Raw genomic sequence first — 26,161 nt, forward strand, 5'->3', positions numbered from 1 at the left:
GGTAAAATGATGTTTTTAACTTAAAATTAAATGAATAACTAAATCAATGAATGAAAAATAAATAAATAAAAAATAAAAGAGTTAAATAAATGAGTTAAGGAAAGAAATCATGAAAAAAGTTGTCAGATGTCAAAATTCGAACTTGAACGTCGCTCGTGTCTAATGCGCCATTAAGAATGAATGGGGGATTTTAAGGCACAAATTTGCTAATTATGCAAAAACGGTAAATGTTATGAACAAATAAAATACTAGCAGTCATGCCGTGAATTTTTGGAACGTGTGAAAGTTGGAATGGAGTGAATCGGTTAAAGCATGTGGGAGTAGTTAGGTGTCAAAAAAGTGGGAGGAATAAATTGTTTAATAATAATAAGAAGAAAAATAAAGTAGAATAACAATAGTGTGAAGGCCTTCGCCTTCACACTAATAACAATAGTGTGAAGGCCTTCGCCTTCACACTAATAAGAAGAAAAATAAAGTAGAATAACAATAGTGTGAAGGCCTTCGCCTTCACACTAAAGAATTGGGAGACACTGATGGTGTATACTCGCCTGTTTGTGTGACTTCGATTCCGCATTGACGGTGTGCGCATGACAAAATCATAAAAAAAAGTTTAGATTATCGATGGATCATTGTTTTGTGGCAAGCATTTAGTCCAACACGCGAAAATACAGATGTATTTATAATCTATCAATGGGCAGATAATTTCCTGGACGGTTGTGTAAACAAATGGGGCACTTCTTACGTTTCTAAAGGTGCGCTCGATTTTCTACCCAAATTAACGTTTTATTGATTTTACATGGATACAACATACACAAAAAAAAAAGGCAATATCTGGCCATTTATAAGTTATATAAAAATTAAATTTCAGAGTCAGTACTTAAAATGAATTGATTGTTTAATTGAAATAATTACTTGGGTAAATCGATCAAATTTCCCTCAGCCAATATTTTGTTACGTCGATGTTTGTGAAGTTGTGACGCCATTGAAGGCATGACTTCTAACCCCTGGGTCACAAATCGAGCATACCTTTCCTAGAAACTACTTGGTAGAGTAAGACGACGAAAGTTTCGAGCTCAAACTGCCATCTCAGTGAGTTCCTCACTCTGTCCTTATTTGACTGCGAGTACTTCTAAGCAGGTACAGAACGTGATCACTTTTGCCACCTGTGCTTCGTCACTGCAGCCTTCCGCTCACCTGTCCACACCTTGATGACGTAATAGGCTGCCATTGAGTGCGATAGACAGTAGTTTCGGTCTCAACGTAACAAGCTCCCCACACTTTTGAGTGTTGATGAATGAAACCATCATAATGTAACCTAACAGCGATGAGTTCAACCTGTGCAGCTAGTTAAAAGTTGACAGTGCAGGCAGGTGATCCCTTCAAAATGCTCGTTCCTGAATGAATTGGCTGTGAAATGTCTTCTGAATATACAGTTTGCTTCAGCAAATATATAATTTTACACTTTTATATTTGTGTAAAAAAAATTACAGACTGGGGAAAACTATGAGGCTCTGAGCTAACAACTTTTCCGCAAGCTGAGTATTTTACACAGCTTCCTATAGGTGCCACAAGGTGGCGGTAGACTGTTCAGTTCATTACGTTCTATTTAGTTGTTAAACAAAACACTTGGTACAAAACAATGTATGATGAAATATAAAAACAGATTCACAAATGCTCTTTGGTGAAATAATCTTTATTGTATTTCATATGATAAGCCTTCACTTGTGTGCCATTAACTCTCATTTTTACACACCAGATAGTAATATATTCACACAACGTTGCTAAACACGAGTAGACAGCATAGTTCAAGTGGACAGACACGATTCCGAAGAGCACAAAGCTGAGTATTAAGTTGTGGCAAGTCATAAAAGAGCGCAAAATCTACACCCCCCCCTTTTAAAATGTACTTTTAAAACCAGCAAAAGCCAAGGACCAAGGTGTTAACTTGAAACCATGCCCTAATAATTAGTCTGTGGTTCACACTGTATGTGTGTGTAAAGTGTTACCATGACAACATATGTATTACAAGAACTCCTTTCTTGCTGTAGGACAACTCCTTGAGCCTTCATCCCACTGAGTAGCAAACAATTGCGAATGTTTTCCAAGGCAGCTAATGTCGCATTCTCATCAGGGTTCATTCAAGTGTTTGCCAAACACTCACCAGATGTACAAAAGACGTTCACCTGAACATTTTGAATAAACTTGTTGGCAACTTTGAACAAATCTTGACCAACTCCGACGTGAGCACAATATTTGCTGCCTTCGAAAAACACTTGCTCAGTGGGATAGGGAGATAGGATCCCCAGCAGACACACAAATAAATAAAACAGCTTTTCAACATGCGTCTCAGCACATTTGGTCAAGCAAACAATTTTCATGTGTATGTCTGAGTTACTGAATAAATAATCACATAAAAACAGTTCTACACGAGCAATAATAGCAATACAGCAAAGGTTACTGCACCCAACGTGGCCTTTTTACAGCGGGTGTGTTAGTAAGCTTTCTTTTTTTTTTTTGGCGGACAAGCTCTCGTCGACCGTCTTGAGAAAACGACGACGGGTCGAAGCCACCAATCAGTCAGCTGGCTTCCCTTTTTCATGTATTTTACAATGTTTGTGGCTTGATTCAGTGCACAACGTTGGTGAACAAAACAAGCAAGGCATCTGTGTCGTTGTTCGTACAACTCCTGCATGGCGAGCATGCGCTGCGATTTAAGTGTGATCAACACAACACGGAGGATCAATGGCACGGTGGGAGAGTTCTCAAGTGGGATATCTAGTAAGGTCTTTGTTAGTATGGTGAAATTGGTATTTGAATGCTTCTGGCTGGTTACCAAGACAGTTTGGGGTTACGCGAGACGACTTTACCGCTTGGGATAGGGTCTCTAATGAATGATACACATGTGCACGGTGCAGTGAGTGGTGTGGTTTGGGACTGCTTTGCTCACTCTGGGTCTTGGATTATATAAAAAAAAATAAAAATCCTAAATTTGTCAATATATTTTGTTGATCTGCTGATCATCTATCTGTTGAATTTCCTTGATCAACTGCAAGTTCCATGTGCTAGTCTGCTCTTTGTCCCTGCAAGTGAGGCACTCCGAAGATAACTTTCTTGGGAGTCATTATTTTTCTTCAACTTCTACTTTTGGCTTCCTACCACACAATTAAACCAATGGTAAACTACCGTGCTGTGGCAATTTAATTCAATATGCACTATTAAAACTCAATTTGGCATACTAGTAGGACAACTATGTTACTGAGACAAAACTGTACAAGTTGACTACTAGTACTAATGACTAAAAAACCCGAATCGTTATAACCAGTGCAGCACAGGGGCTTACCAGAGTTGCATACAAGTAGGCTACTAGCAGAGGACGGGAAAATATACTTTACTAGTAAGACGCACTTGATCTATTTGATCAAATATGTGCTCCAACATTTTTTTGAGAACAACGATTTGAGCATTTGTTTGATAACCTTTAAAGGAAGCTACTAGTGCTATATGAATACTGATTAGTCTAATGCTAGTCTAAGCATAGTAAATTACACAAGTTTGAATTGTGTCCAATTTGGCTAAAAGTGAAACAACTAGCGGAAAAGACATTACCAGTAAGACAGCTATTCTACTAGTGGGCTAACTTGTAAAGGTAAAGAGCATTCTAGATGAACCCTAAACTGGATCTCAAAGTTATGGGATGAAAGACAAACAGCTTTCCGTGGAGCAATCTCATCACTCACTTATCGACGCCTCCCGCTGTTAGTATGCGACAAAAACCTTTGTGTGACGATTAGTAAGATCTTGTCTCTACTTCCTTAAAACACAACATAGATGTGAATAATAGTAAGTAGCCATCTTACAACTTCTCTATTGTAGATACAAAAAAAATGTTCAGAACCAAACCTTGCGCAGTCATTAAAACCACCCAAAGTGGTCTTTTTTTTTTCTACGTGCCCAAAAAAAAATAATATAAAAATCACAGCACAAAGACTGTGCGATAACCAAAAAAGCAGTTAGCTAAGACAATCTGCGCTTCAATTTATATATATATATATATATATATATATATATATATTATCGGAATGCCATGCAAGTTATCACATTGAAAACGCGCATCGTGTCCCTTTTAATGTCAATGTGGATTCTCTTGTTTGGATTCAGTAACGCATATCCACACGCTCACTCTCCAGTGTTTGTTCCCCGAGTGGCTACTGAGAGACAAGCTGTTGTTGTTTATGGTGGTGATGGTGGTGGTGGTGTGGGGGACTGAGGGTGAGGGTGAAACAGACTTGATGGGCTGGGCTCCAGTGTCGTGTACTAGCACGAGCAGCTGCTCTCGGTGACAGTCATCTCTGGCTGCTTCTCCAGTTTGATGTCGATCACTGACTTGGAGTTAAGCAACGAGCAGCCGTGACTTGCAAAATCTTAACTTCACTATTTCGACTTTGTTTTGTAAACCGGAGAAGAAACAGTCCTCAAAAGGAAATAGTTATACGAGCGGCTCACTTTTTTTTTTTCTTTCTTTCTCAGAACACTTACTCTTACTCTCACGGTTGCTAAAAAAAAAATTATGTCAAGTGACATTCTCGTTTTCTGTAGATGAAAGTTTGGTCTGTTATTAGGATAAAATCTTGTAATCTTTTCTTAGTTGTATTTTTCTCACAATAGTCATATTATGAAATGAATGTCAACATTTGGCAAAGGGAGAACAAGTGAATTTAAAAAAAACACAACTTTGAAAAGCAGAGTCATTTTGAAGGATACTGTCTTCTTTGCTTTTCTCCGCTGTGCTGTCCATCCCAGGTAACGCAGCCGCAACACGACGGAACAGCTGCAAAACAGAAGATCCGAGAAAAGAATATGAATAATCAACACGATTGTTGCATTTTTCAGAGATAACTTTCTCTCATTCTTAAAGTCAAAGTTTAGTAAAGTAACGTTTTGACAGTTAAATTGCAAAATACATACAATATTTCACCTTTTATTCTTGATAAGTTGCCATAATGTTCCAAAAAATAGGACCATTTTTATCAAATTTTGTACCAAAGAAACAACGCCAAAACTGCCTTTGCTTTTGTATTCATGCCAGCAGGTCAGATTGATACGATACATAATCATATTTGATTTTCAATTTTCCTTAAAAAAAAAAAAAGAAGAACCCCCCCCCTCCCCACACAAATTATTTTTCAGAACTCAGTCTACAGCGACTGGCTTACAAACCCCCATAGGTCAAGGAACTCCAGTTTCAGAACCTTTGGCTTTGAGGACAATGAAGCAGCAAATCTTTCTCCATCAAAGGCAGGGTTAGTGAAAAGAAGAGTGAAAGGGGAGTGTTGCATTGTTAGCAAAGTAGCCAGAGAAAGCATAATATCTCTACCTGCTTGACATTGTAGCCAGTCTTTGCGCTGGTTTCAATGAACATGACATTCAGTTCCTTAGCTCTCTGCTCGCCCTCCTCCGTGGTGATCTGTCTGCTCGGGTGGATGCAGAGGGAGGTAGACGCGGATAGGGAGAAAGAAGACAAGGCCGAAAGAAGAGGGAAGAGAGGGGATAGAGAGAAGAATGCTTGCTGAGTCTTTGTTTGAAAGCTACCGAGAGGTTAATGTGGTTACCACAGACACAGAAAGTCAGAGCCAAGAAGACGCTATGCTGGCTAGCGGCGGAGTCACGCTCTCTGACATGAAGGACAACACGGCCGCTTCGCTGGCCGCCACCAACCTGTTTGACGTTATAGCCAGCCTTGGCGCTGGTCTCTATGTACATCACATTGAGCTCTCGAGCTTTCCTCTCTGCCGCCTCAACAGAAACTTGCCTGCCGCGGTCCCGGGAAAGGTGGCGGTGGTGCGTGTAGGAAGGTGGTGGGTGGGAAGAAGACAAGGTGGAGAATCCAAAAAACACATGCAAACACACACGCAGAAATGAAAACAAATCAAAATGACACAATGAAACTGAGAAAATAACCCAAATCTGAGACAAAGAAAAAGACAGTGAACCCCCTCGTTGCAGAGCCAAGTGCTGTATGAAGAAACTATGAAAAATATTCATAAAATTGTTAATTTTCACTGTGCACTTGTTTTTTTTTTTTTTTTGGGCTACTAAATTGAACGTTTTTCAATTGAAATACTCTGCAGCACCTACAAATGCCTCTTGTTCACCACGTGACAAGACGTCACAGTAAATCGCCTTCCCTGCAAAGTGCAAAAAGGGCTTTACCCTTTCCACATTTTAAAAGCACTTCAATTTATTGAATTACACTTTTCTTAATGCTTGTTCTCACACTCACTGTACAGGAATGGGGAAACGGCTCTGAAATTTGGAAGACAGAGACTCGATCCAACCAGTTAATAATCCGAACAGGGTGTGCAGTGTGCTTTGCTTCAAATTGTCTTTTTGTCACACCAAACAAAATAAAATAATTTAAATTTTAAACAATACAATATTCAACCTAACCATAGAATTTTGTCTAAAGAAAGCTTAATACTAACATATAATGGGATACGCCAAAAACATGCTACCATTAAATTAGCATTGACGTTACAGAACTCCCAAACCTTTAAACCACCGCTACTTTAACACGGACAAACAGAGAACACGACAAATGTCAGGTAAGATTTTCTCTGTCCTCCATGGGAACGACAACTGTGAAGGCAGATCACATTGTAGCACAAAGTGGTGCTAGACACACTATGAATTCAGACTTGCCTGATTTCTGTGGAAGGACATTAAATTGCTTTGAAATCTGAAATATAGCGACGGAGGCACCAAAAAAAAAAAACCTGGTGTAATGGGGGTTCACTGTAAAAATTACTGAATCATACTCAAGTGGCAAATTATAAAGACAAACAAAGATGAATGAGGCACACTTTCAGGAGGAGATGTGGGATTCCCGGCTCTGGCCGAGATTTTACGAAAACAATCCTAAATGAAACCTCGCCATGGTTTATTTGCAGGGCTTTTTCTGACCAACACTGCAATTTTATCCCAATGCCATCCACACACAAGTGCAAACCTTTTATCCGCCAGGTCTGTTTTGTTCCCAACCAGCATGATAATGACATCACTTCCTCTCTCCGTCCGTACGTCGTCGATCCACTTTGAGGTTTGTTGGAAGGAGTTGAGATCTGAAAGTAGGATAAAATGACAAGGTATCAGTGTACACACACATTGCCGCATTTCCGAGCTGTACTTTGTAAAGGTGTGACAAATAGCTACTGAGTACACTTATTTTTGTTTGGCTACTTCTGTTAGTAAGCAGACGTATTAAGAGTCGGAAAATGTAAACAGAAAGGTTGCGACGACAGTGTCGGAGGAATCCCAGGTGACAATACTTACACCCAGTGCGACAATATTTGGTACATACAGCTCATTTAACAAAATATGAACTGCGCTAATTCCAACATTTTGGGAACTTGATTTAGGGGCACTGTCTCAATAATAAGCTATTTGTTCCATGGATAAGATAGGATCATTCGTGGATACGATAGGATGAATAATAAGTATTATTATTATGCAGTATCCAGAATTGTTGAGTTTCTTTCAGCCAAAGTCATTGCCAAGAAAAATGGCAAGGTGAATGAAACATTTGCAATGGCAACTGAGTTAGCTGAGCCTCTTCTATGACTACTCGTTTTGTCTTTTGGGGGATTTTCCAACAGTATGCAGCCACCACAGGTCAGTCTTAATCCGGTCATGACCTGGTCCTTTTTGTCTGTGGTGTGCTGTGTTGGTCATCTGGAATAACAGTCAGAACCGATGTGGTGGTGATAGACCAGGTTAGATTGCGCTAATGTAAAGCAAAAGTCTCTCGGGGGAACCTAAATAAAACGTCGGTGAACAGCCCTGACTCACTGGTGATGTCATACACAACCACAGCAATGGTAGAGTCACGGATGTAGCTGGGAATTAGGCTACGGAAGCGCTCCTGTCCAGCTGTGTCCCAAAGCTGGAGTCGGACCTGCGGGGGTGGAACGGTGGGGGAGAAAGGTTGGAGATAAAGAGCAGAATAAGAAAGGGGAGCTAGGAAGAAAGGACTAACTGCAAGCCACGCTGTTTTGGATGAAGGAATGGAGTGGGGGTGATGAATTGGAGGTGAGCAGCTTAATGCAGGGAAAGACAAAAAATCAAAATAAAATAAAAAGACGCCCAATCATTCTTTAGTAACGTTCCACCTGGGAGGAAATGTTGACTGATTCATTCCATCAGCCTGTTATAATTAATACAGCCTCTCAAAAACAGAGCGTGGACACCCCCCTCCTTGGCACCCCACCAGCCAAAGCATTTTGCCCGGGGCACTCACGGTGGTGTCCAGTGGGGTTCGCACAACATGAAATGCCCTCGCACGCCGTACTATATAAGCAAAGGACAAGGAGACGAGGGCGTGATACCTACTGGCTATGTCATAAACCACAACTGCAGCGGCAGAGTCTCGGATGTAACTCGGGATGAGGCTGCGGAAACGCTCCTGTCCCGCCGTGTCCCAGAGCTGCAGCCGAATCTTTGGCCGCCCGTGACACATATGAGCACGCGTGGGGGAACAGGTGGCGTTTCGTGACCCAGACAGATGATGGGAGAAGGAAAAAAAATAAATAACAAAAAAAGGAACTGAAAATATGATCATGTCTGACAAAATGAATGACACTGTAGGATCGGGTTAAAAAAAAAAAAAACTGTGAAAGGGTGATCATGTGGAAATGGTAGGGTGCTATACACAATCAGCCAAAGCATGCTTTCAGCATTCTAACAGTGTTCAATAATCCTTTGGTAGTCATGACAACAACAACAACAAAAAAAGGGATAAAATGTCTTACCGTGCGATCTTCGAGGTACATGGTTTTGGACAAAAAGTCAATGCCAATCGTTGCCTGCAAAACAATCACTGTATCAAAACGCTGACATCAGAGCAACACAAAGCAACACATGATGTAAACAGCGGAAGCAATATACAAGATGGATTATTGCTCAATCAGCAGTATGCAGAACATAGTCCTTTTTCCAAATGGAATTTCATAAAGCACGAGTTATCACCGTTTGTGCATTATTTCACCTTTCCATTTTTTTGTTAACAATCAAAATGAGAAACTGATGCAAGGTTTCAATGTAAGAAAAAAAAAAACGATATTTCACTATTGATCTGGCCTCAAGTTTCAATGAATTCACACATTCTGAAAGAGTGAGCTGCCTCAGCAACCGGGTTTCTGGTCTAGAAGAACGTGAGAGACGTGAAGACGACGAGACACACGACGTCAACAGATTCCAGCATCACCCAAGGTCGTCACTTGTTATCAGAATTCAACTTGAGTGTTTGATGCTTCAATTTATTTGGGAAATTGCGTGACGTGTATGCGTGGATTTACCTGGTAGGTGTTGTCAAAGCTGTCATACATAAACCTTGTGATGAGCGAAGTCTTTCCCACTGGAACAAAAACGCAAGAGTTTAAGCATCTTTGACGAAATGACTAAAACATCAAATGTCATGCATAGCTAAGAAATCCCGCACCACAGTGAGCACAACTACATTAGAACCATTTGTAGCATTCTATGAGTTCTAACTACACTACTAGACTTCAGAGAAGTACGCAACTAATGTGACCTAATCGTTCCACGAGTATTCTAGATGGTCTCAATTGTGAGTAAAAAGTGGGAATGTTCTATACAACTTTTTTTTCCCAGATCAATACCAATATGTGTACCCGAGTCATCACCGACACAGGGCACCTTAACAACCCATACTTTGGATACATAAAAACAATCCCTGATCATTTTTTTCCCCCTATATCCATATACATCTTTTTTTTTTTTTTTTACAATAGCACAAAATTAATGGCTAACACAAATAATACATTCTCGTTCCTGATCATAAATCGGACCCAAGAAACCACAAGATACCGGTTGAAAGTACTGATAACCTGGAAAAAAGGCTGATTATCGGTACTCGCCCATTGCTAATAATAAGAGAGCACTAGGATTTTCAATGGAAGCTCAATCGGCTCTTCTTGGACACACTGACGTGATTCACCGTTGTGAACTGTTTGAGCCCACACGCTGAGCTGGCAATATGGGTGGAGCCATTGAAACGGACGGAAAAAAAAAGATGTCCATATTTTCAACAAATTACTGCAAAGCCTGAGAGTTTGCGTTTCGTGTCTAGCACATAAAGACTGTGTAAAACCACGTAAGAATAATCAATTTATTCTGCAGTACATTGTCCGACGGCATTAGATTATCAGGGAAGGCCAGCGGTTTCTCCTAACCTCGATTGGCCGATGTGGCTAAGCAAGGTGTATCTCGAGCTATAAATTCGGGATGTTTAACACGGTTCATTGCTTCGAAACAATATTATACCGCAATCAGTAGTTTGACTGTCCAAAAAAAAAGCGAGTTGCAGCTAAAATGTACACCTCGTTCGCTTAGCAGAAAGTCAATAGCTACTAGCTAATGTTGGCTAACCTTTCACATTCAATAATGTCAAGGTGGAAATGAATTACAAGACGTTCGTTTTGTGTTCATTCGAAAGTAAATCAACAGTTTAAATTCCCCGGACGACGAGGTAATGTCATATGAAATCACATTTGGCTCAAAAGGTGAACGCTGACTCGGTAGCACGAAGTGAGCGATGACGTCATGACAATTTAAAGTGGTTTATTGTGGGGAAAATGTCCCCAATTTTTGTGTTTTTATAAACCATTAATTGCAGAAATGCGAAATTGTCGCCGTGTATCATTGCACTCTTCACCCCCCCATCGCAGACTTCAGGCCGCGAGCTAACTCAGCAGACTAGCTAGTTAGCCGGCTGCTAACGTTATTCTCCTCCACATCCCAGTTACCGATAGCCAACTCCGGCAAACGGCGTTCAGTCTTCAAACTCACCGCTCTGCTCGCCCAGGAAGACGAGCTTAAACTTCCGTAGAGGGTTGCCGAACTCCCCACCGCCAGTTGTGGTCGACATTTTGGCCCAAACAAAAAATATGAAGCAGCTCACTAGCCGGCTTTGGATTGTGATGTGATGTCTAGACCGGAGAAACGAGAGCAGTCACAGTACAGCAGTGGATCGTCATCCCCTCATTCTGCTTTCGCTTTTTCCCTTTTTTCTTTTTCTTTTGAAACTCCTTAAGACGAACAGAAGTGAAACAGCGCGACCGTGAGGCTTTGGGGAAGACTAAGCATCGCTTTGTAGACGGCAAAATGCACAAATTTGATGTAAAGATTAAAACCTGTCCTTTAGATCTGTGAATTATTATCATATCAGCAGCGTCATATCAGTGTTTACCATAAACTATGCTTCATTTATTTTACACACAATGACTGTAATTGGGATTATTCCATTCAGATAGTGGTCGATAAACCTATTCGATTCCTGTAATCAGGATTTTTCCATTCTATGATGGTGTTCGATAAGCCTCTAATACAATTCCTGCATAATTCCAGTAACATGTACGAACCAACGTCTTGATTTAAGATATAAATCGATGTGACAGTACCCTAACCCTAGTTTGAATCCCTAACCCTAGTTTGAAACCCTGACCCGACTTTAAACCCTAGTTTGAAACCCTAACCCTAATTTGAAACCCTAGTTTGAAACCCTAACCCTAGTTTGAAACCCTGACCATCGTTTGAAACCCTGACCATAGTTTGAAAACCTAGTTTAAACCCCTAGTTTGACACCCAAACCCCTAGTTTGAAACCCTAACCCTAGTTTGAAACCCCAGTTTAAATCCCTAAACCTAGTTTGAAACTCAAGTGTAAAACAGTAGTTTGAAAATCTATACCGAGTTTAAGACCCCGGTTTGCAACCCTAACCTCTAGTTTGAAAGCCTAACCCTAGTTTAAAACCCTAGTTTAAATCCCTAACTTTAGTTTGAAACCCTGCCCCTAGTTTTAAACCTTAGTTTGATACACTAACCCAAGTTACTTACCTTGATTTGAAACCCTAGTTTGAAACCCTAACCCGAGTTGGAAACCCTAACCCTTATTTTAAACCCTAGTTTGAAACCCTAAACCTTGTTTGAAACCCTAACCCTAATTTTAAACCCTAGTTTGAATCCCCAACCAGCATTTGAAACCCTGGCCCCAGTCTTAAACACTAGTTTGAAACCCTAACCCAAGTTTGAAACCATAATCCTAGTTTTAAACCTTAGTTCAAATCTCCAACCCTTGTCGAAATCCTGACACTAGTTTAAAACCCCTAATTTGAAACCCTAACCCTAGTTTGAAACCCCAACCCTAGTTTGGAACCCTAACAGTGAACATAACTGTTAGGATCTGAGAAACAAATACATTTGTATACAGACGTCATTCAGTTAACAATGATTTTGAAAATTCTTTTACTCAAACAAAAACCTTTTTTACTAATTCATGTTAATGCTGTATCATGGCACAATTAAATCCTCTTCAGATTTGCGGATATAATAAACAATACAAGGCTACCAGGTTATATTTCTAGCTCATGTCAGTGAACTTGATACATTACAATGACCTGGGCTCACGCCTGGTGCTGCAGTCGCCACATTTCTGCTGAGTGCAGTGCAAGTATGAAGAGCAAATATCAAGCCAAGTAGCGTCCCACTGAGTTCTGCACTCTGACTAGTAGAGAAGGAGGGAAGTAGGAGGACCCAATGGGCAATGCTCAAGGCGGGCAAAAATAAGAACGTCGAGGTTGATCATAACCATATGCTATTTTCTCCTAAAGTAAAAAAAACAAAAACAATAGGGGATAGGAACATTTGGGAGACTTAAGGAAATAAAACAAAAACATGGACAAATCCTTGAATGAGGCGGGAGCAAAAGTGAGGGCTTGCCAGGCAACACATCTGCAAACTCATTTTTCTGTTTGAATGTCAGGAAAGAGACTGGGCAGGGCCTGAGGCAGAGGAAGTGATCTGCTATTTCACACACTGCTGGTGAAGTTCAGCTCTCGACTACGGTCTCGGTCATCTGGAATGCGGAGTCACCTCCTCCGTCTACCAGAGGTCGTCTCTTTCCCTCTTCCACCGCCACCTCCTCGCCGCCGGACAGTGCGGACAGGACACGAAAAGCGGGATTCTAGGAGGAAGCCACATCTGAGCAGATTGCCTCTAAATGGAATCTGGCTCTGGAAAAGAAGCGGTAGAGTCATCAGCTGAACATTTTGGAGGCTGTTCCTATTCCCTTATATGGCAAGAGAGCTGGGAAATCAGTTGAATTAGTCTGGATTCTTACTTGTATGTCTGCCTGTCTGCTTTCAGTGCTGACTTACAGTTTTGCCAGCGGAATGTCTGTCTGTCGGTGTGTATGAGGCCTGGCTTGTTTGTTTTGCTTTTCTCGGTGCTTCTTTTCCTATTTGCATGCGGAGGTTTTGTTTTGGGACAACAAGAGAAGGGCTTGTGTTTGTGGTTGGCAGCGCCTGCTGTTTATCCCTCTCTTCCACCAGACTGAAATAGGAAAACACTCACCTGGAAGCCAAGAAGTGAAACAGCCTCTATACAAGGACGACTTGGACTCCAACTGAATAGCCATCATTGGTTGATTTTTGGACCCCCATCGCCACCCCCTCCTTCTGATTTCCCATGGAGCCAATACTTTTGAGAGCAACTTGATTGAATTGATGTGATACGCGATTGATAGACTTTAGCATCAATTCTCTCTCCTCATGAGGATTTTCTTCATTCGACTGTTTCTCAACATCGGTTGCCATGGCGACGGCAGCATGGTATCACCGTGACATCAGCCGCGTGCACGCAGAGGACTTGCTGGCACGAGCCGGGAGGGATGGAAGCTTCCTGGTCAGAGACAGTGAATCAGTGCCGGAAGCCTTTGCTCTATGCCTCCTGTGAGTACAATGACACACTTCTTGAATTGGAATCATCTGACTGACCACCATTAATGTGTTCGCACAACATTTCATATTATGTTACGGTGTTCAGCTTGGTGAGGTGTGGCTCAGACGTGGTATTTGTTAGATGAAAGTGTGACTCAAGGGTACGATCTAGTTCTAACACTCACATGTGTTTACGGTCTCAAGGTCGTAAGCCAAAGAGTGGCGTCATTACAGGTTGAAATTGGTTTCTTCTTGGCCTGACGCTAAGTAGCTAAAACAAATCACATTCATGTTAGTGCGACTCTAGATATACTTGTGTTGTCACGTCAACATCAAAAATATTCTTAGAATTGTACGTTTTTAAAAATTGTTTCAAAATTCTGTTTACATATACAGTATGTGTCATTCATTACAGGTAAAAGGCCAAAGCTAATATTAGCCAAACTCTGGTTAGCATGCTAACAGAAACAACTATACCCCCAAAACGCTTTCTTCAATCAAATTTACTGGAGAAGTATTTTGCTGAACTCGGCTGTCATAGATTTTTGACATGACCCACATAACACGACCCTACTACGAAAACAGAGGAAGTTAGTTAAAGCACCAAGAGCTTATAAAACTCTATAAAAATTAGAACCCCCCCCCAATTGGAAAACAATCCGCAGGGTCCACTCCCAAGATCGTCACTGTCAACATCAGCCGCTTTGAAACGCTGGCAAAAGCGCTTTTCCCATCGTACTGCTTCTTTCTTCCCTCGGGCCCCATGGAAGAGGGCGGGTTCTCCAGTGACCACACTATGCTGACTTGGTCTTGAGCCTGCGCCAGACGCATTCCTGAAACTGAGCCGGTTCGTCCGCACCGCTCCCTTGTGCCCCCCATCCCCCCTTTCCCCTATATATTCTCATCTAGCTAATTCTGGGGATTGAATGAAATTGTACAGATCAGACAGGAATCTTTAACAATGTGTTTCTGATCATCGTGGTAGTTTCCAGTGGTGTCTGCGTCCTCACGTGACCAATTCATGACAAGACATTCCTTTCATGATACCATGTCAAAAACCCAACAGCAGGCATTAACACTTTTGCTATCGGAAGTAAAATAGATAATCCATCCCATACTGCAAACCTGAACCATTATAATAATGACTGTGTCAATCAAACCCGAGTAATATATATGATTTTTTTTTATTGTTAAGGATACCTTTCAGGATCTAATTGGTGGAACTGTAATTGCCCATTATTGTATATGTCACAATACCAATAAAATCTATTCCAATGTTTATTTTTATTATTTCTGTAGATGGTCAATTATAGATTGAATCGAGTGCAGCTGGACTCGTGTTTGTTGTTTTGCCAATGTGTGTGTTTTTTTCCCCCTAATATTTCAAAAATGTAAAAAAAAAAAAAAAAAAAAGACATGGCATGGCGATTATCTTAATACGCTAATGATATTTAAAAACATAAAACTCTACCCACCCCACTTAACATGGACATACCTAATGTTATGGCAACTCACATCAAAGATTTCTTCAGCGCCTGTTTTTACTCTCTGGCTTGTACAAGTTGTTTTTTCACTGCTTCATGTCATCTGGTCCTAATTGTTTGTCTCATTTTGTTAAAGCCGTTTTGTTCTTCTCTAGGTTCCAACGCCATGTCCATACATATCGCATCCTCCCCGATGAAGACGGCCTCCTCGCCGTGCAGGTATGTGACTTGGTTTCCTCGCTTTCATCGTTTCTTCTCCTCCTAGTGTACTTGACCATAGTAAAAGCAATTATCCTCCATGTCAAAACTGGCCCAAGTAATCCAAATAAATGTAGTTTATTTGATAAAAGAAGGTATTGTTAACGCCTACTGTAAGGAGAACAGAACCACGTTTGTGTTTCCTCTGTGTGGCCTCGCAGTAGCGCCGTTGTTTTCCACGGCATCTCTGCCGTGCGGCCGCATGCTTGTCGGATGAGCTCAGCAGCTCAGCCAAGACTTGTTTTCATGTGTCACAGATTCTACCCCCGCACGAGGTCAGTGGCTGGTGTGTGCGTCTTGTTATTGTTATGCGCACTCCACGTTTTGAACCTATCGGAGGATTTTGTCCCAAAATAACCTTTTACAGCCCGACATACTTTGAAAAATATCCCTGGCACTCATTTCTGTGATGACCGAAAAACTCCCTTCAGTTTTTCCATGACCGGCAATACAAAGCTCCCAGATACATATTTTTTTTTCCTCTCCCAAATTTTTGCTCCTGTAACTTGCAAGTCGCATGCTTTCCCCTGTATTTTTTTTTTTCCCCTTTATTTTTCCAAGTGAACGACTGCGATATTTTGGGCCCGGTCTCACGTTACACTTCAAATTGGTTTGATTGTGTTCCAGGAGATCGTTGTGGTCTGAAATACCATTTGTAGCCAGATCGATTTTTTTTTACCAACTTAAAAAAAGACTAGAGGGAAAAGTGGTCTGCTATTACACTTTCATTTCCTGACTTTGTGCAACTGACTTCTTGATGCCATTCCATTCTTAGCGGAATTAAAAGTTGCATTTCTTATATCTGCACTTCTTTGTCTGCCTTTGAAACTTTGAATCTCAACTCTTTTTCCCAATCTTCAGCTTTCATAATCATTGAAGACTTTGAACTCATTCATTGGCAGACCAGTTCAAATGAATATTCGACGTCTATAGCCGTCAGTGGCAGTGAATGCGTTAACTGCTTAGACATGTATCATAAATCTCCTGCGATTGGTCAGCAACTAGTCCAAATTCATCTAGGATAACCTCCTGCTCACCTGCGGAGGACAAGCAACCGAAAATAGATGGATAAAATCGACATTCATTCCCACAAGTATCAGCGCTACTTATAATAAATGTAATGACGTTTGTGCGCGTCGATGTGTCAGCAGACCACACAAGGAGTGCAGGTCAACTGTTTCCGAACACTGGAGGATCTCGTTCTTGGATACCAGCACCCGCACAAAGGCTTGGTCACACCATTGCTTTACCCGGTCCCCCGTGATGCCGATACCGGAGATGAGAGTTCAGGTAAGCCTTGGAGATTTGAAAACAACGGCAACTGCAGATTGCAATTGCTTCCATGTATGTGTGCGCAGATGATGAGAAGACACCTCAAAGTTTGGCTCCTGCCAACACGGTCAGCATCGCAACACCAGCGGCAAAACCAGAGCCCCATGCTCGATTCCTGGATCAGTTGCAGGAACTCAACACATCCAGGTATCACCCTTTTTTTTTTTTTTTTTTGCCCGTGCTGCTTTTTTTGTTTTCTTGAGTGTGAGATAAAATGAACACATTGTGTAACATCTTTCTCGCCGTATCTTCCAGCACTGCCAGCGATGTGATCGGACTGCTCAACGATTATCTCTTCAGCCAGCTGCCCCTGGACATTGAGGACGTGCATAAAGGGGCGACGAGCCTCTTGCACCTCAAGCGGACCCTGGGTCTTGCCTGCCAGGGCCTGAACAGGTCAGCGTTTCCTTGGCATCATCACTGAGGCGCCAAATGAACAACACTGATCACTTTTTCACCATTTTGTGACTTAACAGCCTTATTCCAACAATTGATTCAATTCATTTTTTCCCTCAAAGTTCTCCTCACGTGAAAGTCTTAGTTTTGATACATTTGCAATAAAAAAAAAAAAAAAAGTTGTCATTTTAGTGCTGAATCTTAACACAATGTGAAAAAGTGAAGCTGCACTTTGTTTATTATTATACTAAGTAAACCTGGTTCTGATCCGCAGTGAGATCGACCTGACTCTCTCGAGTCTGGAAACTCTGGCCAAGGTTTTTGACCACCCTAGCTGCTCTTTATCATGCACAAATTCTCAGGTATGAAAACACCGAGTGTGAATCTAATCCTTTCTACCTGACTCAAACAAACTCTGATGCCTGCATGCAACAAAGGGTCCCGAGATGGAGATGGACGCCTTGCTTTGTAAGATTTCCGCCTTGGTCAGCCTACTTTCGTCTCTGGAGAAAAAGGTTTGCATTTCCGTTCTACCTCTGACTCATAATAAAAACAATGTTCTTACTGATGTGTGTGTGTGTGTGTGTGTGAAGGTACTCAAAGCTCTACAAGATGCAGTAACCAATCACAATCTGGCCGTGCAGCCGAACCCTCCTCCTTCGGAACCAACGGCCACCGTTACGTCGTCTGCCAAGAACCACGAATGTCGTCCGCTGCCAGTTCACTCCTTTCAGGTAACCTGCCAAACCTTTTCTCACAAGCAAAAAATTAAATAAAAAATCATCCGAGTAGCCTACATGGTCCTTAAGATGGGTGTCAAAGATATATAAGCATTTCCATAAAAACTGTGGTTAGTGTGCTGAATTTTGAAAAATGCAAGTACCGTACTTTCCGGACTATAAGGCGCACCTTAAAACCTAACATTTTCTCAAAAGCCGACAGTGCGCTTTATAGTCCGGTGCGCCTTATATATGGACCAAATTCCTACATTTAAACTGGCCCGAAGCATTGTGTCATGAAATCAATCATAAGTGGCCCGCTGAAGACTATGAATCATGAATCAAAAAGACTGGATCATTATTTTGTGATTATCAAGTAATTTGTTGCGTCTGAAGTTGAAATAAAAAAGATAAAATGGAGAATGGTTTGATTTGGATTAAAAATCTGGCATGATGCATTAATGGTGCGCCTTATAGTCCGCTGCACCTTATATAAGGACAACCTTTTAAAATGGGCCATTCATTGAAGGTGCGCCTAATAGTCTGGTGAGCCTTATGGTCCAAAAAATACGGTAAATGTGCACACTGTCAGTGAATTCAAGCCAACACAACCTGCTAGATTATTTGCGGAATGTGCTCGCAGGTAAAGATGCTACGCTACGGCAGGCAAAGCGTTTCTGTAGATGTGGATGCAGGCGTGCTGCTCTTTGACAGGAAATCCTCCTCATTCGACGTGGAGCGGGTCTCCCACGAAAGAAGTACGTACACGCTAATCATTAGGGCGCTCTCGGATAACTTGCCTAACATCCTTTTTTCTACATCAGTCCTTCAGGTTGTCAAATACCAGAGTAGTCCCGCCAAGGTACGCCTGGTGATTGACAGCCACCACAATGCGCCACGGGAAATGATATTTGAGAGTACAAGGGTAACTATCCATAGACTATTAGTTATTGATAACTTGAAACTTGTGCTCCAGACCCTACTTTGAAACTTTTTACTGTAACATTGTAGAAATTAGGTTTCATTCTTGTTTGAGAATCTCATTTTAGTAGGTTAAATGCCGCAATTCCATGTTGTCTTTCAGAAGTGCCACTCCTTCTGCCAACTCATCCAGCTGATGAAAACAAGGCACTCCGAGTTGAGCGAACCTGACGTCATCTCTGTTTTTGTCGGCACCTGGAATATGGGTAATCCCCCCCCCCCCCCACACCACCACCACCCGGCCTCCCTAAATACAGGCTATGTTTGAGAAGCGTCATTATCTGGGTTCTTTCTTGTACTATTTTGCATTCGCAGGCGGTTCCCCTCCGCCTCGCAGTTTGCAGTCGTGGGTCACCTGCTGCGGTTTGGGGCACACCCCCGACCAGTCGACGGCGTCGCTGCCTCATGACATCTACGCCTTGGGCACGCAGGAAAACCCCCAAGGGGAAAAGGAATGGGCGGAACATATTAAAGTGGCCCTTCGCAGCCACACACAAATTGACTTCAAACAAGTATGTTGTATTTTCATTCACATGTCGTTTTTGTGTTATGAGCACACAACCTCACGCAACAATATGGGTAAATTGATTTGTTCATCCTGAGTACAATTAAAAATTGTCACTGCAGCAATATTGTTTGTTTATTTCTCATTCTGTAAATTCCACAATATTCAAACTGTGACGATTAACATTTGCATATTCACACGTTGGAATCGAAATAACCAACATTTAGTTTCAAGTCAATATTGGCGCTAGTTGTAATGCAGCAATTTGTCCTGTAGGTGGCAGTGCAGTCCCTCTGGAATATGCGCCTGGCGGTGTTTGTCAAACCGGAGCACGAGAGCCGCGTCAGCCATGTGAGCACTGCCAGTGTGAAGACTGGCTTGGGTAACACTCTCGGTAAACTCCTTGACGCCACAAATTCTAATCAATATAAAGATGAACGTTTTCAGATACGTTTTTGTTTTGCAACAGGAAACAAGGGAGCAGTCGGTGTGTCATTTCACTTCAATGGAACTTCTTTTGGGTTTGTCAACTGTCACCTGACCTCAGGAAGTGACAAAGTTCTGAGGTACATATGGATGAATTTTGCCCTTCAGCTCCTTGTGAGAAAACAAATTGTGCAAAAAAGTACTGAAATGATTGCCAAGTATTCAAATGTTTAGAGAAATACAAATTAAATTCACCTCCTAATCTAAAAGCCACATATCACTAACTTTGTATGCATTCTACATTCACCTCTCCATCCTCTTCATTTTTTCGTTTTTCAGGCGGAACCAAAACTTCGTGGACATCCTCAGGCTCCTTTCGTTAGGAGACAAACACCTCGGCGCCTTTGACATCAGCCTGCGCTTCACCCACCTCTTCTGGTGCGGAGACCTTAACTACCGACTGGACCTGGACGTACAGGTGTCGTTAAAACCTCGGCGTACATTCGCCATACAAATTGTGCTCACTTGCGACCAATTTGCCGCTGATATTAATCATAATACTTTTTTGCTGTTTCTTTCAGGACATTTTGAAGCATGTATCCAAAAGGGAGTTTGAGGAGCTCATGTGTGCGGACCAGCTGACCCGAGAGAGGCACAAGAGGAAAGGCTTTCTCTATTTTCGTGAGTTGCACTTTTATATCGGCAAAAAAATGTGCTCTGTGGATGACTTAGTCAGTCATCACAACCGACTGCATTCCCTGAATGAAAGATTTGATTTGTATATTCTTTTTTGAAGTTTTTCTACATTTCTTTTTTTTTTTTTTTAAGAGGAAGAGAAGATTGCATTTCCCCCTACCTATCGGTACGAAAGAGGCTCTCGAGACTGCTACCTGTGGCAAAAGTACAAGACTTCAGGGGTAAGTAAGCAGGATTTTGGTCTAAATATGCCTTTTACAAAATCCTGTGGTGCAACATGATAAAATACGAAAACAACTTTACACACATCACAAGCATGCCACGGACTCGCTACTCCGAGTAGTTTATGTGTATCGCAATGCCAGCAGCTGCCACAACTTCTAAAAATAGCATTTAAAAGATTTCAAATGGGAATGCTTTGCATAGTTGAAAAGGTCTTTCCCTTCCATATGATAAAATAATCTCAACTAACACATGCACTGGTTTTCTGGATTTACCGCATATTTTATTTCCCCCGTAGGTGCGAGTCAATGTTCCGTCATGGTGCGACAGGATTTTGTGGAAGTCGTACCCTGACACGCACGTAATGTGCACGGCATACGGTAAGAATGAGATGATTCGAAGAACGGAGACAAATTTGTCAGATGAACTCATCACTGCCATTGACGGCTATAGACGTCGAATATTCATTTTAACAGTGAATGGAGTTGAATAAAAAAGAAATATCTCTCGTCTCTTGCCAGGGTGCACAGATGACATTTTCACCAGTGATCACTCACCTGTTTTCGCCACTTTTCAAGTGGGCGTGACATCTCATTTCAGCTCCAAAACAGGTATGCTTTGGAAAACATGATTGGAATACCAGCAGCTCTCCTCATCATGTCAACACTTTTATCTTACATGTCAAACAGATCCAGGTGCTGGCGTGGAGAGGGCCTGGATTGAGCTGGAAGGCATCGAGGCCATCGTGAAGACAGCCAGTAAAGAAAAGTTTTTCATTGACTTTTCTTCACCTTGTCTCGAAGGTACGCATTTTCAAAAGAATAAAACCATGTCACGTATTGCAAAGTGTTTTGTGGAGCCTCGCCTCGCGGATCCGTCCGTGACGTGACTATGTGTCTCCCTCAGAGACACGGCGTTCAAGTGAGAACGACTCTCAAAGCTGTGACGTCCCAGGATTTCTCAAACTGGCCTGGTCCTTCAAACAGCTGCCCAAGGTTAGCGGCTCTCAAACGCCGGTTTGCCTCTTTGTAGCTGCTCGCTAGCCGCTTGCTAACTCGTGTCTTTTGTGTTAGCTGCTTCCGCACAGATCTGACATGGACTACCTCCAGGATCAGCACCTGCTGCTGTCTGTCAAGTCATGTGATGGTTTCGAGTCATACGGTAAAATCATGTGACATCCAAATGTCACTCTTGTAGGTCATATTAGATGTTTTTGCGACCTTTATTGAGCCAGCATTAGAAAAAAAAAATCCAAAATGGTGGAATGAGCAGATTTGTGGCTTACTTACAATTGACTACAATTGTGTCAAACGTGATTTGATAATGAATAATTGTAAAAAAAAATAATTTGTTGATCTATAGGCACATACTAAAGTTCAAAATGTCACCTGACATTTTATTCCTCCAGGTGAATGCTGTATCGCTCTCCGCTCCCTTGTCGGTGCATCGGAACAGTTTGAGACCTTCCTGAGCCACCGGGGTGAAGAAATCGGCTCCATCAGAGGACGCGTCCGCATTCACGTGCCTAAGGACCGACGAGCAACCCGCCAGAAGTCCTACGGTGGGTGCGACGCAATCTTTCCCCTCTGGCTTCCTTCTTTGCACTCTGTCTTCCTTCTCAGCTTTCACCTCCAGTGGCACTGCGTTTCCCGGTCTCTCCTGCCAGTCTCACATTACTTCCTCTATTTGGTTCCTCAATGTCCGCCTACCCCACCCTCCCCCGGCTTGGCTTTGCACTTCCGCTTCCCCTTTTTGGCTCCCGATTTGACTGATCCTGACCAGATGCATCCTGAGACAGTTATTAAGTCGCCAAGGTCAGCACACACAGAAAGCAACTGTGCTGTCACGCTATAACAAAATGATCTCGCACATATATTGAGGAAGATCATTTTGAAACACATTGGCTGATTTGGTCACTTTATGGCTTTTGGCTTTTTCAGAGTGTTTCCGTTTCGAGAAGGACGATAAATGTCCCAGCCGAGGACACATGTCTCCTGCATCCGCACGAGTCCAAATGAACAGGTGAGGATTGACATTGTCAGTTTGTGTCCAGAGGTGTTTGGACTCACCTCATTAATCCTTACCTATTTATACAATGTCAACTCTGTATTGTGTGTTAATCACATGGTGACAACTTGAGGGAGGAAGCCACGACGAAGACGACCAATGTTATTGTACTTGGTGGAAACTAATCAAATACAAAAGGAAGTCAATTGAAATAAAAAAAAAAGTGGGCTTTAAAAAGAAAAATGAACTGAAATTGCATTTCAGAAGTGCCATAATAACTTGAAGAGAACGCACTCATGTGTGGCAGGTCCTCAGCAGCTCCTCCCAAGGCAACACCAAGCAGCTACACCAACCCGGCCTACTTCATTTTCGAGGGTGTGTCGGTGGTCCGCGGCATTGAGGAGGCCCTGCCCCAGCGGAGGGACCCGCACGTGATCTGGGCCGGGAACGAGGCTCTGCAGCTCCCCAAAATCTCAGGGAAGCACGTCTTCAACACAAAACCCTGTCGCCGATCAAACTTTACCGAAATCGAAATTCCCGCCGTCCTTCCCCAGTACGCCGCTGCGTCCGTTCAACTTCAGATGCCTCAAGCCAACTCCTCTTACGAGCTTTTCCCCGCCAAAAAGCCTTCTCCCATATCTCCCCCCAGCAGTAAAAGCCCCTCCCAATGTCAGGAGTACATTTCAAAACCTAAATACCGCGCTACAAACATTTGCCACGACTCCATATTACCGGAGAAGAACCTGAGAAACTTGTACATGAATCAATCTGCCATCATGCGGCAAAAAAACAGGAGGGATCTCCCGGAGAGGACCGATCCTATTAGGAAAACCAAAGCGCCGCCTGTTTTCCAATTCACCCCCATTCCTGTACCTTTGAGCCACTCTCGGCCTGCTCCTTGGGTGACGGAGCAGCAGCAGCAGTCCGGGCGAATCGGAGACAACTCCCTCACCGCTTTGCAGATTGCCAAGTCACTCAGTGAGGTTGACTTCTTCCCCTCAAAGCAGGGCGCTCCATCCTATCCCAGCCAGAAGCCAGGCTACCGGAACGAGCCTGCGTTCCATATGGAGAGGCGCCACAGTTGGGAGAATGAGGTACGAGGCTTCCAAATGTGCTAGCAACCCGTTAGCAAATAGGCCATTTTATAGCCTTGGTTTTAAGCACAGTCCCCATCCAATTTTTGGACATGGTATTGACAAGAGAAGAAAAATGTGCATACTCAAACGTCATAGAAATATGTATTTAAACTGGTCTCATTTGACCCAAGTGACAGATGTTTCTCATCAACGCAGGTATCTGTGCTCCAAGGTGCTCCAGAGACCGTCTGCGAGCTCCTCAGTGCCCTGGGCCTTCAGAAGTACACGTTGGGACTCAGCCTCAATGGCTGGGATGATCTGGATTACTTCAGGTAACACCGCCTTTCTTCTTTCACTAAAGGAAGGGGCCGCCGTCGCAGTTTATAAATCGTCCGCACACAGTTTACGTGTCATAGTGCAGCTCTCTTTGTCTACTTCACAGCGGCATTACAGAAGACGATCTATGTGCTGCAGGAGTCACCAATTCTTCTCACCGGCGCAGGATTTTGGAGAACCTGCCCAGGAACTGGAACTGAGATGCACTCCATTCATTCCATTCATCAAAGACATTTATGGCTAAAAGGATGGCGTTGGTCAGGTTTCATTTTAGCACTCCAACTTCAGGGATTTTGTCTAGACTTGATGTTTATGCCTCCTCCGTCCAATGAGAGTTTTTAAGGTACATGAAGTCTGCCATGTGCAATTTGGGGATGATTTTTCTTGAGCTTTTCACGAACCGCTGCTCGATACGGAAGCTACAAGCCAAGAAAACGATATCCGCTTTCCTTTCGCCACTATGCTAGTGTTCCTTGCCGCACGACGGGAGTCACTTTAGCTTTTTCTTGTTTACTGAATCAGAACTGGGTTGGGTTTTGATTCTCTTTGTATTCGCTTTGGTTTTCAAACAATTCAAACTTTGACCAAAAATATGCTCTGAGAAGTTCTCAAAACATGATCAAAAACAGGCGACGATTGGAAAGTCCTAATCTGCATCCCTCCGAATAAGTTTTTATTTGATCTTTTGCTGTGTGTGAACATTAATAAAAATTTGACAGTGATAATAGCCCGATTAAAATGCTAACTGCATTAACAAAAGAAAAACTAAATGTAAGCCTAGCCACATTTTTTTGTGTTGACAATGGCAATTCATGAATTTTAAAATTACCTGGTGAAAATTTGTTTTGATGAATTTTTAACCCCTTAATAGGACTATATTGTGCCACGGCTTTTTGCAGGAGTCGTGACTTGCCATAGAGAGATAAGAACTCAATTGAAATGAACTCTGACACAGCATATTGGCAGCAAAGCACTACTTTTGTCTGAACAAAGCAGATGACTGTAAAGTAGGTCCTTGACACCAGGAGACCACAAGATGGTGACCAATAATTATACAAAGCTTCATTTTAACATAGTTCCTTGCCACCAAGATACTGCAAAATGGCAGATATAGTACTTTTATTACTTTAACCCAAACACCAACATAGCAGCAGCTAACAAAGTAGATGTCCCCCTCCAAAAAAATCCAATCATAGATTCAAATACTTTACAAGTCAAATCCTAAACACTGTAATTGAGTTTAACCGGATTCCCATAAGGTTTCAAGTCGTACTGAATAAAAAAATTGAACAAAATATTTGCTAGTAGTCCCAGTGTACTCATTCACTGTAAAATGTGCACGATATACAATTAATATTGATTTTTCTTTCTAGGTGGCATTCATTTTATCTGCATTATCCGAAGGCAAGTGTTTGCTCTTTATTCACTCTCTCCCCACTGAGTGTATTTTCTACCATGTTTGAGCCTGCAGCCCAGCTCATAAAATCCCACAAATAAACCTATAATGGCATCATATCCATACCGTACATATGGAGTCAAGTCGATTGGGATCTCTTTACACTCTCATACTTTCTAATCAGCACATGTGTCTGTACACAAAAGTGCATTAGATGACCTTCAGCAAGCAATCCCATTTGTCTGTTTTTACAGTTGACCAGTAGGGGTAGAAGATAATGTTTCTTTCATTTGAGTGAGCAAAGCACACAATCACACTGCACTAGGCAACACACTCAAATTCAATTTGACAGATTGTCTTGTCTCTATTGTATTATTATTATTTGTTTGGTCTGGCTTCACATTGACTCTCGCCAAAATCCCAGTGTGACAATGACCATGTGCATTTTGCTGCTGTCGTTACTGATTAAAGATCAACCAAACAAATCTTGTCAGTTTACTGACCTCTAGCTGCTTTGTCCATGAAGTCATCACCTGGA

At 42.2% G+C, this 26,161-nt stretch overlaps 2 protein-coding genes across 10 annotated transcripts; one reads left to right on the forward strand and one right to left on the reverse strand.

Annotated features, from left to right (window-relative positions):
- Positions 1 to 2,500: 2,500 nt before the first annotated feature.
- Positions 2,501 to 11,176, reverse strand: rab41 (RAB41, member RAS oncogene family). Of its 7 annotated transcripts, XR_015068737.1 has the most exons (9): positions 10,864 to 11,148; positions 9,351 to 9,409; positions 8,805 to 8,858; positions 8,386 to 8,491; positions 7,007 to 7,118; positions 5,716 to 5,809; positions 5,375 to 5,468; positions 4,762 to 4,828; positions 4,301 to 4,379 (listed from the first exon to the last, which is right to left on the reverse strand). XR_015068737.1 is itself a non-coding variant. In XM_085936289.1 (8 exons), the coding sequence occupies exons 1-8, from the start codon at positions 10,940 to 10,942 to the stop codon at positions 4,315 to 4,317; spliced, it is 636 nt and encodes a 211-aa protein (XP_085792415.1). In that variant the 5' UTR covers positions 10,943 to 11,176; the 3' UTR covers positions 4,162 to 4,314. The 7 variants fall into 7 exon arrangements, 6 of the variants coding, with proteins under 6 accessions (XP_085792377.1, XP_085792393.1, XP_085792415.1 ...); XM_085936289.1 differs by lacking the exons at positions 5,716 to 5,809; positions 8,386 to 8,491 and adding an exon at positions 7,846 to 7,951 and having other exon boundaries at positions 4,162 to 4,379; positions 10,864 to 11,176; XM_085936280.1 differs by lacking the exons at positions 5,375 to 5,468; positions 8,386 to 8,491 and adding an exon at positions 7,846 to 7,951 and having other exon boundaries at positions 4,162 to 4,379; positions 10,864 to 11,153.
- On the forward strand, positions 10,025 to 26,094 carry inppl1b (inositol polyphosphate phosphatase-like 1b). Of its 3 annotated transcripts, none has more exons than XM_085936214.1 (28): positions 10,025 to 10,168; positions 12,835 to 13,801; positions 15,429 to 15,492; positions 16,680 to 16,821; positions 16,890 to 17,010; positions 17,119 to 17,259; positions 17,534 to 17,621; positions 17,697 to 17,774; positions 17,853 to 17,993; positions 18,622 to 18,736; positions 18,803 to 18,903; positions 19,063 to 19,165; positions 19,275 to 19,471; positions 19,741 to 19,858; positions 19,934 to 20,030; positions 20,230 to 20,368; positions 20,472 to 20,571; positions 20,719 to 20,807; positions 21,107 to 21,188; positions 21,330 to 21,419; positions 21,498 to 21,611; positions 21,715 to 21,803; positions 21,882 to 21,969; positions 22,217 to 22,369; positions 22,749 to 22,830; positions 23,123 to 23,909; positions 24,108 to 24,223; positions 24,334 to 26,094. In XM_085936214.1, the coding sequence occupies exons 2-28, from the start codon at positions 13,665 to 13,667 to the stop codon at positions 24,425 to 24,427; spliced, it is 3,666 nt and encodes a 1,221-aa protein (XP_085792340.1). In that variant the 5' UTR covers positions 10,025 to 10,168; positions 12,835 to 13,664; the 3' UTR covers positions 24,428 to 26,094. The 3 variants fall into 3 exon arrangements, with proteins under 3 accessions (XP_085792340.1, XP_085792355.1, XP_085792348.1); XM_085936229.1 differs by having other exon boundaries at positions 16,683 to 16,821; XM_085936222.1 differs by lacking the exon at positions 10,025 to 10,168 and having other exon boundaries at positions 12,326 to 13,801.
- The last annotated feature ends 67 nt before the right edge of the window (positions 26,095 to 26,161 follow it).

Source organism: Syngnathus leptorhynchus, chromosome 2, assembly GCF_054491065.1.
Source record: "Syngnathus leptorhynchus isolate UIUO chromosome 2, UIUO_Slep, whole genome shotgun sequence".
In the NCBI taxonomy this organism is placed as follows: domain Eukaryota; kingdom Metazoa; phylum Chordata; class Actinopteri; order Syngnathiformes; family Syngnathidae; genus Syngnathus; species Syngnathus leptorhynchus.

What these genes read in the sequence shown, in the direction of transcription:
- inppl1b (XM_085936214.1), top strand. Translation starts at nt 13,665, where the DNA reads ATGGCGACGGCAGCATGGTATCACCGTGACATCAGCCGCGTGCACGCA. An exon ending in GACTGGACCTGGACGTACAG is followed by an intron (nt 20,369 to 20,471) that starts GTGTCGTTAAAA and finishes TGTTTCTTTCAG; the next exon opens with GACATTTTGAAGCATGTATC. An exon ending in GATGATCTGGATTACTTCAG is followed by an intron (nt 24,224 to 24,333) that starts GTAACACCGCCT and finishes TCTACTTCACAG; the next exon opens with CGGCATTACAGAAGACGATC.
- rab41 (XM_085936289.1), bottom strand. Translation starts at nt 10,942, where the DNA reads ATGTCGACCACAACTGGCGGTGGGGAGTTCGGCAACCCTCTACGGAAG. An exon ending in GGTTGTGTATGACATCACCA is followed by an intron (nt 7,119 to 7,845) that starts GTGAGTCAGGGC and finishes TCCTACTTTCAG; the next exon opens with ATCTCAACTCCTTCCAACAA. An exon ending in ACAGACCTGGCGGATAAAAG is followed by an intron (nt 5,469 to 7,006) that starts GTTTGCACTTGT and finishes CCACCCGAGCAG; the next exon opens with ACAGATCACCACGGAGGAGG.